Here is a 14,231-nt window from a genome sequence, read left to right as displayed (position 1 = left end):
CCTGAACTGCCACTCCCTCACACTTGGATGTTCCTAATACAGTACATCAAATCAGCCCCGCTAGACCACAACCCTGGAAAAGTCCAACAGGAAAAAAGGAAAAGGTCTTTGATTTTCCTCAACCCCAGAAGATGGATTGCCTTCAAAGCAGAAAGAAAGAATGAGACTTTGCCTTCCACTAAGGAGACTTTAAAGAGTCAGTTTTCTGTTCTTACTGGTGTGGGGAGAAGAACAGGGAAATGTTTATAGATGCTCAAAAAATACTTATTGAATAATTGAATCAATATATAACTATAATCCCAATTTTGTGATTGCTGCTCTCCTCAGAGCACTTCTAAAGGAACTAGTTCAGGAAAAAAGAGTCCTCATTCTAAAATGAGATGAACCACATAAATTAAAGTCATTTGGTAATCTGGCTTTTTTGAAACAGCTCACCTCCTTGTTGGCCAGTAACAGCAGTGTGATCATTTCTACCAAGGATCCGAGTGGAGTAGTCACACACACCCACCATAAGGCAGGACAAGGTTTTATTTCTCCCCTCACAGTCAGATTCAATTACCTCATGCATCTAAGTCAACACTGGGCTGGTAGTAGTTGCTCTCATTTAAATAGAAACTGGGATTCTGCATCCAAAAAATTCATAATTCTAAAGCTAAAGCATGAATGCAACAATTTTGCAAGCACAAAACCCTCAATTACCCTCTAGAATGGATACTCACTGTAAGTCCTAGGTCTCCTTTGGGTCCTTGTAAACCCTACTTAGTGGAAGAAGAGTAAAAGTCAATATAGGTTGGAACCAGTTAGAGTATAAAATCACAGTGAGACATTAAAAACTACTTCTTGCCTGTTTTCCTGGAGATCCAGGCTCTCCAATTTCTCCTTTATCACCTTTCTTTCCCACATCGCCCCGTTCTCCGTGCTCTCCCTTTACACAATAGGGTAAAATGATAGGTTCAGAATGTGAATCTAAAAGCCAGATAAGGAAAGCTCTATAATTTGGTTTATCTGCAACTGGCATCTCTTGAAGACCTTCGGTTCTTGTTTATACAAATGCAGTATTTGAAAAAAAATTGGGGGTAACTTATTTACATCCCATCAGATACCATAATCTAATTCATGATGAACCAGAGGTCTCAGAGTGAAGAGACCTTGAGATATAATACCATCTAATCAGCTCACCTTTCAGGACATACAACTATTACACAATTTACTGGGTACCTGAGTTATCTGGTGTCTCCTACATGGTATGTTGTAAGTATGTTGTAAGATAACTAATAAATCCTTTATTAGTTATCTTCTGAGAATAAAGAAAATGAGATTTTTTTAAACATAGAGATGGGATCTCACTATATTGCTCAAGCTGGTCTTGAACTCCTGGCCTCAAGCAATCCCCCTGCCTCAACCTCTCAAAGAAAAGGACATTTTATAAAGTGAACCTATTTACAGGCAGAAAAAGCAATGCACAAGGATTTTATTTCGAGTGGATTGTTTTTCTTCTGAGAGTTGTAAAGGGAAGCATGACACATATATGAGAGTTCTTCCAAAGTTAAAGTTAAGCTATTGAGATCCTAAGCCTAAGCATTTCTCTAAGATCCTGAGACACTTACCTTCTGGCCTGGGAGACCATGGCCCATTGTGCCCTTTGGGCCTGGGAAGCCTTGTGGTCCTTGTTCCCCCTACACAGGATATGAGAAAGAGATGTTCTATTAATTTCCCAGGATAGCTTGGATATTCTTTGAGTCAAAAACACACTTACGGTTTAAAACTGCATTATAGTATTATCTAAATATTGGGGGGAAATATATATATATAAATATATGTATATAAATACATACATGTATGTGTATGGCTCAATGGTTTGCTAGTAAGTGTTTAACAACTAAGACTAGGATAGGAGTGAGGGCTCTGATTTATGCCATTTGCCTATTTCTGTGGTGTAAATACTTTCACTGTGGCTAATTTCAAGCTATGAACACATCAACCAGTTCACACGTAACAGATAGCTGCTATTTCAGCTATGGTAGTAAAGGTGGGTTTCATCTTCTTTACATTTTTCCATGTTTTCTGGTATGTTAAAAAAACACACGTTATTAGCTGGGCGCGGTGGCTCATGCCTGTAATCCCAGCACTTTGGGAGGCCGAGGCAGGTGGATCACCTGAGGTCAGGAGTTTGAGACCAGCCTGGTCAACATGGCAAAATCCTGTCTCTACTGAAAACACAAAAATTAGCTGGGCATGGTGGTGCGCACCTGTAGTCCCAGCTACGCAGGAGGCTGAGACAGGAGAATCGCTTGAACCCAGAAGGCAGAGGTTGCAATGAGCTGAGATTGCATCACTGCACTCCAGCCTGGGCAACAAGAGTGAAACTCCATCTCAAAAAAAAAAAAAAAAGAAAGAAAAGAAAAAAATGTCATTTTAGTACGGGGAAAAGAGTATATAACAGCATCCATCCACAATTAATGCCAAGTTATTGTTTATGTAATTCCCCTTACACTGTTGGTTCCATCTCTCATAATTTGTAGCAACATTCAGGACTTGTTTCCAGATTTCTCCATCACATTTTAACATTATTTCTTGCCCCACCAAAACCACACAGGTTCCAAGGGGTTTCACGGTGTTGAGCATGAAACAGAAACAATCACTAGCAAGTATAGAAAGTCATAGTTCTAATGCTCCTTGGATCCTATACTCAATCCCTATTTTACTCTGGATAATTATTAGTGATGAGTCTCTGGCAAAGGCTTGAAGGACCATGGGCTCCTCGGGATTGATCTGTGGTTTTCAAAACTATCCTGATCATCCCCACCAAGATCATTGGCATGCTTGATAAAAATTGCATCTCCCAGGCCCAACCTCAAACCATCTAAATGAGAATCACAAGTGAAGGTAAAGGCAAAATATGCATTTTGTCATAAGTTTACTAAAGCTTGAGAGCCACTACTCCAGGAGGCATGATGGGATTTATGAGGCACTCCTGGAAGGGGCCACAGAGGTTTGCTTGGAGACCATTACAACTTTGGGCAACTCAACATCCCTAAGCCTCCTTTACCTTGTTCATTGGCTGTCAAGCTTTTTCAAATCAAAAGGGCCCATTCTCTTTTAAATTGTTATAATGAAATATTTCAAAACAAAAATCATATAGAATAAAGTAAACACCTATCTACCACGTTAAAAAATAAAACAGATACAATTCAAACCTCTTAGGTACTCATCCCCAATCCTATTTCCCTGAGAGAGAAAATCTCTACCTGAAATTCATATTTATCATTTGTATCCATGTTTTAATGCTTTAACTACATTTCAAAATAATACATCTTTTTTTGTTGTTTGTTTTTTGTTTTGTTTTTTTTTGACACAGAGTCTCTCTGTCACCCAGGCTGGAGTGCAGTGGTGTGGTCTCAGCTCATTGCAGTCCCCACCTCTCAAGTTCAAGCGATTCTCCTGCCTCAGCCTCCTGAGCAGCTGGGATTACAGGTGCGTGCCACCATGCCCGGCTAATTTTTGTATTTTTAGTAGAGACAGGGTTTCACCATGTTGGCCAGTCTGGTCTCAAACTCCTGACCTTAGGTGATCCACCTGCCTCGGCCTCCTAAAGTGCTGGAATTACAGGCATGAGCCACCGCACCTGGCTGATATTTTTAATATTTTAAATTTCCAATAAATGATATATTTACGCATCCAATTTTTTTAAAAAAACCTCAATATTATCTATTTGAAATTTTTGTGTGTGTATATATATATATATGAGGTTCTAATTTGTTGATCTTCTCTCTGCTATACAGTGTTTCATTAAATAACTGAATACAACTTATCCATTAGCCTTTTGATGTACATTTAGGTTATTTCCAATATTTCTGTATTAAAAATAATATTTTAAGAATATCCTTTTATATGCCTTTGCACACTTGTATACATTCCTAGGAGGAAACTCTTACATCTAAACAAATATTATATAAAATGGTACAAAATAAAATGAACACAGTACAGATTCTCTGAAGTTGAACTAAAGGGCTCAATTCTTCACACACCCATCCCTAACCTCTCACAGCACATTGGCTTGACTGAACTCTAAGGTTCTTTTTATTCTCTTACGTGTGTTTCTAAACTGGTTGTAGGTATGGGGTTATGGTATTGCCTCCCCAATTCAACACCAGAGGACTTAAAATAAGTTCTTTACAGTGGTGAGACTACAGAGAACTTAATTCACTGAATGTCTTTTCACTTTGGTATCTGTTGAGCCAAGCCCAGCACAGTAACATACTGGGCCCACTGGGAATGGGTATGCAGTGTTGCACTACAATGTCTTGGGCCCACCTAAGGAGGCTCACCCCGAAGAGGAGTTCTTCCTCTGTTAGTTGCTTAGAGGGAACAAGTAGGGATGATTGGTCTTCTTTATTCAGTTTAAAGTCAGGATAGAATACAGTAGTCCCCCTGTATCTGTACTTTCACTTTCCGTGGTTTCACTTACCCACAGTCAACTGTGGTTGGAAAATAAGTGAGTATAGTATAATAAGATATTTTGAGAGAGACCACATTCACATAACTTTGATGACAGTATATTGCTTATAGTTGTTCTATTTTATTATGTGCTTGTTAATCTCCTACTTTGCCTAATTTTAAATTAGACCTTATTATAGGTATGTGTATATAGAAAAAACATAGCATATTTAGGGTTTGGTAGTATCCAAGGTTTCGAGCACCCACTGGGAATATTGGAACATATCTCCTGCAGATAAGGAGGGACTACTGTAATCTTTTCCCACCAGGAAACTTGATATCACCGGGAGCCCCAGAACCCTGGATAGGAATTTGTGCCAGTTAAATAAGCCCTAAACATTAAACCGACACTGGCATTCCAAGATGAAAATTCAATCAAAAACAGGAGAGGAGAAAAATTTGTCCTGTTTCCAAAGATGGCACTCCCAACATAGGTGTCATGAAGATGAACAGGTGGGAATGTGTAGATAACACAGAACAACCTCATTATGCTCACTGCAAAACATGCTCTAATAGGAGTGGATCTGTGGCCTGCTTCTGAACATGAAGGTTAGTAGGGTCTGCCTACATACAGACTAGCAGCCAGCCCCCAGAGTGATATGCAGGACTGCAGGCAGCTACCTGCCTGAGGTTATACCATCTTCTTCTGTTCAAATCAAAAGGAAAACAAACACAAATATTATAGGAAAGATATCCTCTTAAGAAAGATGTCTTGGTAAATTACACTTTTGTATAAATTCGTTTTCTCAGATTTTTTGTGGAGGTGAATGAGGACATTTTCATTCAGTGAGGTACCTGGTAGAAGGTTTGGGTTGCAGGGGAGATGCGTCAGACCGCTGTACCTAAGTTAGGGGGTACAGTTGGCCAGGGATAAGACAGACTAAAGGCTCATGGGAGAACACTAAGAGGAAATCTATGGTTGGCTTTGTCTCAACCTGAAAGGACAGAAGAGTGTGATAAACAGAGGAGCTGAGACTGTGGTGTGATGGTGAATTATCACTGGGAGTTATACGTTTAGACAAAGTGAATCCAGAAAGAATGCCATACCTTTCTGACAATTACTTAGAATAATTATTTCTTTTACAATATTTCAGATTCCTCCAGTAGCTAATACAGAAGATGTCCAATAAATGTTCATGACTAACCAGCTGCCTTTAAGAAATGACACAATTTCCTAATATAGCTAAAACCTATTGTTGTAAGGGGAAGCATGACACATGCCCTGAGGGAAAAAACATTAGAGTAGCAAATTATCTTGTTAGGGTAATGTTCAGGAATTTGTTTTGCATTACTTCACAATATAAATATTTTCTATATAACTGTTAACACTATAGATACTCCAGGCAGCTAGATTTCCCTATAATAAAGGCAATTCATTTTCTTTTTAATCGCTAGTTTCCCTTCAAAATACTTAAAGGCTTCCTATAACTTTCAGAGTAGACTATCTAGCTAAAAGCCTTTAGCAAGTAAATCCATGTCTGATCTCGGCAGAGGTGAATGCTATCCAATCAGACTTTTAAATGTATAAGTCTCAGGAAAATGATAAACAATGATTTGAGTGTGGGTCAGAAGCAACTGCAGGAAACAACCTTTTTATTGGAAGCTATAATTAAATCTAAATTTCAAACCGTGGTTAATCACTATATCACCACATTAGATGTGTCCTGATAAAGATGTGATCATTTTCATTTTTCAGATGACTGCTTGTTCTCTGGGAGAGAAATTTCTAAGAATAATGCACATCTACCTGAATGTTTCCATTGATTTATTTTTGCATTACTGATACGTCAGGAAACAATGATTTTTCTTTTGAAATGTTTTCTCAGTAAGGTGTGGTAAGAAAAAAATCAAATTTATAGATGATCATAAAATGTAAAATGGACATCTGGCTTCTGCCAGTGTGTAGAAAAGTGGAAAAAATGCTACTCTCATTCTTAAAGCCCCAACAACAAAAAATGAGAATTAATCTGTGAAGTCACAGCTTTTCATGAATCAATCATAGAGCTGTGGTTGCAGGGCAACCAGCCAATTCAGCATGTAAGGAAAGTCAAGATCCTTCAAGGAGACACAGGCTTGGATATTCACCTACCTGGTGGAGGTGCCACATATTATACAAGCTGGTAAGAATTTAGCTAAAATTTGTAACAGGTTGCTAAAGGCTGAGTGTGGGATAGCAGGAGGGGATAGGACCCCTGGGAGCTGCAGGCACAAGGGAAAATCACAGCTACTCACAGACTCTTCTCAGGGACTTTGCCGGTGCTCAAGAGAAAGACTGGGGCCTGGACTAGGGTCAGGAGTAGGTTTCCCTTGTGGTGCCAGCCTGGGAAGGGAAGCAGCAGTCCCACAGGTCTCAGTCTGTTTGTGCTGCTATAACAAAATACCATAGTCTGGGTGGCTTATAAACAACAGCAGATTATTTCTCACAGTTCTGGAGGCTAGAAAGCCCACGATCAAGGAATTGGCAAATTCAGTGTCTGGTGAGGGTCCATTTCCTGGTTCATAGGTGGCACCTTCTTGCCGTGTTCTCACATGGTGGAAGGGGCAAGACAGCTCCCTGGGGCCTCCTTTATAAGGGTGCTAATACCATTCCTGAGGGCAGAGGTGACCTATCACCACCACAAGGCCCCACTTCGTAACACCATCGACTTTGGGGTTAAAATTTCAACATACGAATGTGGGGACCATATGAATTTTCAGACCACATTCTGTTTCCTTTTGAAGGAAACAGAATAAACCTTGCAAGAATGAATCCTGGGCCCAGATCTTTAGAGATGCCCTACTACTTGGGGAGGGTCAGGAAACCATGTCCAGACCATTAGAGGCCTCCTCATATGGGTTTGCTGGAACACATAAAAACTGCATACTAAAAAGGGTAAATTTTACTGCATATAAATAATCCTTTACTAAAGAATAAAACAATACTTTAAAAAGTTAAAAAGAATTAGATGAACACTTGGCAAAATTTAAACGAGTTCTATAGATTAAATAGTATTGTATCAATAATTTTCTGATGTTTATTATTGTACTGTGTTATATAAAAGAATGTGCTTGTTTGTAGCAAAAATACTGATGTATTAGGGGTAAATGGGTACCAAATCTGAATTTTACTCTCAAGTGTTTCAGAAAAATAATATGACACATACATATAAATATATATATATATATGCAAAGTGTTTGATACAGCAAATGTGGTAATATTAACATTTATAGAATTAACATTTTGAAAGTGGGGTGTGAAAGCCTTCTGCTAGGTCAAATAAAAAAGCCAGGATTAAGATGTTGACTTAGTGGGTTAATAACAGTTAACGAGATGCAGTGATCTACCTGAATAGTCAACAAGTATTTGGCCTGGAATCCAGGAACTACCTTTGTTTTGAAAGGGATCATTTTCTGCTTTGTGAGTACAGCTAATTCACTTGAGAAGGTAAATGTACTTCTCCTTAGCCTTTCTAGTACATAAAATTGTACATATTGATAGAAGGACCTTATCCAGAGACCCCCTAGAGCAACCCAGTGGCCTGCCATTTGGGTATTGATCTCCTTCTCCCTGTAGTTCTGATCCTAATTCTCCTACTGTAACCAGCAACTGCCATTTATTGTGTGCCCATGTGCAAAGAATTGAGCTCATATACTCTTTTAATTTTTGTGACAACCCTGGGAGCAAGTATATACATGATAAAACCAAGGCTTCACTAATACTTTCACTCAAATGCAAAGCTGACAGTCCCTCCGAACAAAGGCTTTGCTGGTTTTCATTCCCTAATACTATCTTGGTGTAGAGCAGAAGCCAGGCAGTTTCCCCTTCTCTAACTTGATAATCAGCAGCTTCCAGTTTCTTAAAATCCTTTTCCTTTGTGCAATTCAATCCCTCTAACTTAATGTCCCATATAGATACATTAACATTCTCTAATGGGGACTAAGACAGCCTAATGCTTGTTCAATAAAGCACCCTATTTGGTTGGAACAGAATCAATGAGTAAGTTACTTGTTATCAGGGAAGCCATTTGTTGAAGTGTAGGCCTGGCCAGAATACAATCCTGATGGGCTTAATGGAACGAAAACATGGCTTCATATATTTGATTTTCATTCAAATGGTGATCTAGTTTCATTGTGTCTGGTGAAAGGCAGAGAAATAGTTGACCCTTTATAGATTCAGGGACTGATTTTGAGTCTGTTCCTAAAAACAGTTTAAAACCTGCACCATTTGTACCTCTTCCCCTCTCTCCATGGCCCTCAACGCAGGGCTTTTGTTAATAACCTAAGCACTGTCAGCCATGTATAGCAAGGGTTTCCAGAACAGCTCCCATGGAAATGTCCCTGTGCTGGACCAAGATGCTGCTGACATTAATACTGACGGCTGTATCTGTTTTCTATTGCTGTTGTAATGAATTGCCATGAATTTAGTGGTATTCTCTTACAGTTCTGGAAGTCAGAAGTCTGAAATCAGTTTCACTGGGCTACAGTCAAGGTGTCAACAGGGCTGGTTTCCTCTAGAGGCTGTAAGAAGAGAATCTATTTCCTTAATTTTTTCAGCTGCTGGTGGCCACCTGTATTCAACAGTTTTCCTCCATCTTCCTGCACTCCAGTCTGTTTCCATCATCACGATGCATCTTTCATAGTCTCTTCTCCTTTTGCCTCCCTCTTATAAAGGACATTCGGGCCTTATATTCAAGGCCCACCCAGATAATCCAGGGTAATCTCCCCATCTCAGGATTCCTTTTGCCATTTAAGGTAATATGTACTAATTCCAGGGATTCAGAGGTGGACATCTTTGAGAACCATTATTCAGCTTACCACGGTGGCTTTTGCTCTATTTATGCAAAAAGTAAGATAATAATTATATTGTCTGTAATTTACCTTAATACACTTCCATTTAGATCATATCATGAATATGTGTATGTGCAAGTTAATTTAATTTGCACTCTAGGGATGCTAAGTTAACACTTGAAATAGCTTATTCAGTAGTCCACACTTCTCAGGCACGTGCTTCAACTACTGCTATCTGGATTTGCTCCATAGGGATAATTAAAACAATTTATCTTTGATGAAATAAGGAGTGTTTAAGACATGTGGTAGCTAGAAATGTTGTACAGGTACCTTACCCCCTACACAAATTGGGCATAAGAGTGAGGTCCACCCACCAGCCAAACAGAGCACCTAATTCTTGAGCTCCATTCAGAACAAGTGCCTCCTACTCTCATCGCATAATGAAGAATCCCTTCACCTGATGTGACTAAAAGGTTAATTGGTCCTGTCATGAGAATATTTTTGCATTTGCCTCAGAGTGTTCATTTCATGCAAAATGCTTTAAAATATATAGAATTGGAACTTTGACCAATCTTTTAGTAAAAGTGTTTATGCCTGCTTATAATAAATAGCTGAACACAGAGTAGAATTCTGTCTGAAATTTGTTTTAATTGAAACATGCCATCTGATAGCAAAGTTGTCTAGGAGGAAGCAGATACTCCTACTGACTGGAACTTTGACCAGTCTTTTAGTAAAAGTGTTTATGCCTGCTTATAATAAATAGCTGAACACAGGGTAGAATTCTGTCTGAAATTTGTTTTAATTGAAACATGCCATCTGATAGCAAAGTTGTCTAGGAGGAAGCAGATACTCCTACTGATTGGAACTTTGACCAATCTTTTAGTAAAAGTGTTTATGCCTGCTTATAATAAATAGCTGAACACAGGGTAGAATTCTGTCTGAAATTTGTTTTAATTGAAACATGCCATCTGATAGCAAAGTTGTCTAGGAGGAAGCAGATACTTCTACTGAATTCTATTCTTCAGAGGCCATTCTTCTGATAGTCATCAAACAGAATCTAACAAATAATAAATATCCAAATTGGCTTAGCTCAGCTCTCAATACTTACAGTCAAATGTTCTCCATTTGGAGATTGTTTCCTGCAATCATTTGCTTAAACTTTTAGTCCTTGCTTCCATTTTTTCTGTTTATAACCACTAGCAAATGATAAAGTGATTGGACAAGTAGCAAATGAATATTTGCCAATAATCTCAGCAACAGTCAAGCCACTTAACTATGTTGATTGCTTCATGGATACATGCTCACAATTTTGATTTTCTAGCCAATTCACAGAATTTAGTCCTGTTTTCTGACAATAAAATTGTTCTTAGTTTAAGTCCTAGAGTTAAATATATGGATAGGTCATAGTGCAAAGGGTGCCATGGCTTTGAGGGGCTTTTCCAGTTGGACTCAGTTGCATACATTAACTTGTCATGCCCTCCTGTCTAAACAGCTATCTGTAAAACCTGCCAAATTTCATGAATGCCTCACATGGCATTTGAATATATTCACACCACAAGTGATAAATACAGAGAGACAGGGTTGGCTTTATGACAGTTGACTCTGCTAGAGACAAGGATGTCTGGAATGCTCTCTTTGCTGGCCATCTGCACAATGCAGTCTCCTTGTCCTCCTGAGTGTTTAGTGGTTTGTGTGTTTAGATGTCAGTTTGCCTTTAACTACTCTGATGCCTCCATTGGTACTCCCCGTATCCTCAAGGTAGGTTTCTGCCAGGGTCCCTTACTTTTACCTTCATGTTATCCTTAGCAATCTTGTCCACTTCTATGACTTTAGTCATAGAATCTCCAATTCTCTAGTCCGCAGTCTCAGCCCTGTCTCTTAGATCCAGGCGTAACTTCATATCTACTTTCTACAGTTTTCCATATGCTAGCCATTTCAGAACCAAATCCATCAAATACACCTCAGCCACATCTGCTTTTCACTCTTGGCTTTCCTTTCTCCACTCACCCCTCAGGCTCAGGATTCTTTTTGTGTTCTGACCTCTGTGCTTCCTGAACACCCTCATCCAGTCTGTGGGCAAGTCCCAGCCTCCCAAACACATCCAAGAAGTCTTCCCTGATCCGCCCTGACCCCAGCCAAGAGTGATATCTTCCATATCAACCTACAACTTTCTTAGAGCATGTGTCTCATAACAGGCTTGGATGCTCACATCCTATCTGTCCTACTTAACATAAACTCCCAAAGTGGAGGCATTTCTCCTTATTAGCCTTTCTACCTTCTGAGTGCCTATTTCAGGGCCCTGCATATTGTTCTGAGCTAGAGAGAATGGATGTGGAGGTTGGCCATCTTTTTGGTAGAAGTTGCCTAGAGATTATGCATCCTAAATTTTGTCTTGTTTAGCCTGGGTTCCTCTCAGGTTGATAGGAAGCAAATTTCATGACAAATTTTTGGAGTTCAATATGGAAAAGAAATAATAAAATAGGGATACATGGAAAAATGCCATCCAAGAATTCATTATGCGGGTCAATTGAAAGAAGAGTTTACAACCAGATTCTCTGGGCCTGGAATCTGGAGCTGAGTCTAGGGCCACTTTATTAAAAAATTCTGTGGCACTGTCCTCTGAGACAAATAAAGCAGATAAGGGAGTTACCACAAGTTAGAAAAATACTACACTTCATTTAAGCAGCATTCTGCTGACTGCATAGGCCACTTCAGCAGAGCTGCCAGTATGCAAAGCCAGCCAGAACTGCTGACCTGTGTGGCCACAGCTGCTACAATAGCAGCAGGAATGGGGCCTCCAAGCAAAGCATTCAATCCCTCTGTATACTTTTCTGAATGAAAGGATTCCATAAAATGTTGTATGCTTTTCAAATTACTCTTCTCTTTTCCATTTATCAGTTCATTAACAGACAAGAATGGACCCAGAAGCAGTGAAAGGGCAAAGCCCCCTTCATGCTGATTTAATACTTGAGTAGGCTAAACAATAGCCCCTAGATATCCAGGTCTCCATCCCTGGAGCCTATGAACCCTATTATCCATGGAAAAAGTTAAGGATTGTGGCATGGGTGATTATCCCGGATTATCCGTGTGAGCCCTAAATGTAACCACAAGTATTCTAAGAGCAAGGCAGAGGGAGATTTGACAGACAGGAGAGAAGAAGGCCAAGCAATAGAAAATAAGGTGAAGCAGAGTCAGACAGAAAAGATGGAAACCATTGGCTTTGAAGATGGAAGAAGGAGCCATGAGCCAAGAAATATGAGGAATGTGTCTATAAAAGCTGGAAAAAACTAGGAAATGTATTCTCCCCTAGCAGAGTCTGCATGGCCAGGTGCCCTTCAGAATGTTGTAGAACGCATTCTCATGTTTGGTGGGAGGGGATCTGAAGAAGCCCTTTCTTATTTGAAAAATCAAGCACACGCCTAGCAACTCCTTCCTCTTTGGCATTACGGAATTTTGTCTGCTGGATTGTTTCCGGCAGCATACAACATACGATAATATCTCCCAGCTTAAAAAAAAACCTTCCTTAATCGCACATATTACTTCCTCTATAACTCCATTTCTATACTTCTTTTTCACAAGTGTTGCCTGTATACTTTGTCTTCACTTCTTTCTTAACATTTTCTCTTTTTAAAATTTCTTATTTTAAAATCATTTCAAACTGACAGGAAAAAATTACAAGAATAATACAAATATTTCCCATATTCCCTTTACCCTAATTCATCAATTAAGACTTTCCATTTTTAAATTTCTCCCTCCCTCTCCCCTCTTTCCATAGGATGTGTGGGTATTTGTGTGTGTGTGTGTATTTGTGTGTGTGTGTGTGTGTACAGCTCCTGTGAAAGTCACCAATGACTTCCAGGTTGTCAAAGCTAATGATCATGTTTCAGTTCTCATCTAATCAGCAGCACCAAAATTAGCTCTCTGTGAAATATTTCCTCACCTGGCTTCCAGGACACCTCTTTCTTTTCATTCTGTCTACCCCACTGGCCACTCCATCTCAGCCTCCTTTGCCAGGTCCTCTTCATCATACAAACTTTCAAATGCTGGAGGACCCAGGGCCCAGTCCTTGGATTTCTTCTCTTCTATGTATACTTTCACTCTCCACACGTCCTCATCCAGTCTCAAGACTTTAAATACCACCTATAAATTGTTAAATAAAATGTATATCTTTTGTCCTGACCTCTCCCCTGAACTCCAGATTTCTATCCCCAAATACCTACTTAGCAGGTCCATTTAAAGATTTAGCTGTACATGCCCAAGTCTGAATTTCTGATTTCTCAACACCTACCTACCTCCATTCTTCCTATTATATAAAGTCTCCCATTTCAGAAAATGGAAATTTCACCTTTCCAGTCATTCAGGTCAAAAATCTTAGTTATCCTTGACTTCTTTGTCTATATTATACCCCATATTCAGTCCAGAATGCAACCACCCCTTATCACTTCCACCATCACCACCCTGCCCACACCATCTCCTGCCTGCACTTTGGCAATAACATTTCTATCTTACTTCTTTATTTGTTTTTGTCCCCTTATAGCCCATTTGTCACATACTGCCACAGAACCATCCTTTTAAATCATGATTTATATCAGGTCACTCCTCTGTGCAAAACCCAACCTAAGATATAAGAACTTCTTATATCACAATGCTCACTGCATTCCAAATTGTCACTGACATTCCTCAAATATGGCAGGCATGGATTCTTATTCCAATCCCTAATTGAGAACCCCCAAAATTTATTATATCCATTGCCTGAGCTTCTACTCCACTTCTAAACATGCAGGATTCAATGTTAAGAGCCAGGAATGCAGAGTACAGAAGGACAAATAACAATGCTCATAAGGGAGGCTTTTTGAAAAAATAAGCAAAAGCATGTAGTGACGGGATTCTCCCAATGGGTGAGGAGTTGCCCTGAGTCTTCCTTTAATTCATACTTTAAAATCTACCATCAATACAGCTGGCTACTC

At 39.4% G+C, this 14,231-nt stretch overlaps 1 protein-coding gene across 1 annotated transcript in view; it reads right to left on the bottom strand.

The window, feature by feature from the left end:
* Positions 1-14,231, bottom strand: part of COL28A1 (collagen type XXVIII alpha 1 chain) — a 162,238-nt gene that overhangs the window by 21,908 nt on the left and 126,099 nt on the right. The window contains exons 28-30 of the mRNA XM_002818208.5: positions 1,608-1,676; positions 845-925; positions 720-755 (exon numbers count right to left, since the gene is read on the bottom strand). Of these exons, the coding sequence (XP_002818254.3) occupies positions 720-755; positions 845-925; positions 1,608-1,676 (186 nt within the window). The remainder of the gene's footprint in view (positions 1-719; positions 756-844; positions 926-1,607; positions 1,677-14,231) is intronic.

Source organism: Pongo abelii, chromosome 6, assembly GCF_028885655.2.
Source record: "Pongo abelii isolate AG06213 chromosome 6, NHGRI_mPonAbe1-v2.0_pri, whole genome shotgun sequence".
In the NCBI taxonomy this organism is placed as follows: domain Eukaryota; kingdom Metazoa; phylum Chordata; class Mammalia; order Primates; family Hominidae; genus Pongo; species Pongo abelii.
The sequence above is the reverse complement of the archived record's forward strand: the minus strand, read 5'-3'. Positions and strand labels throughout refer to the sequence as shown.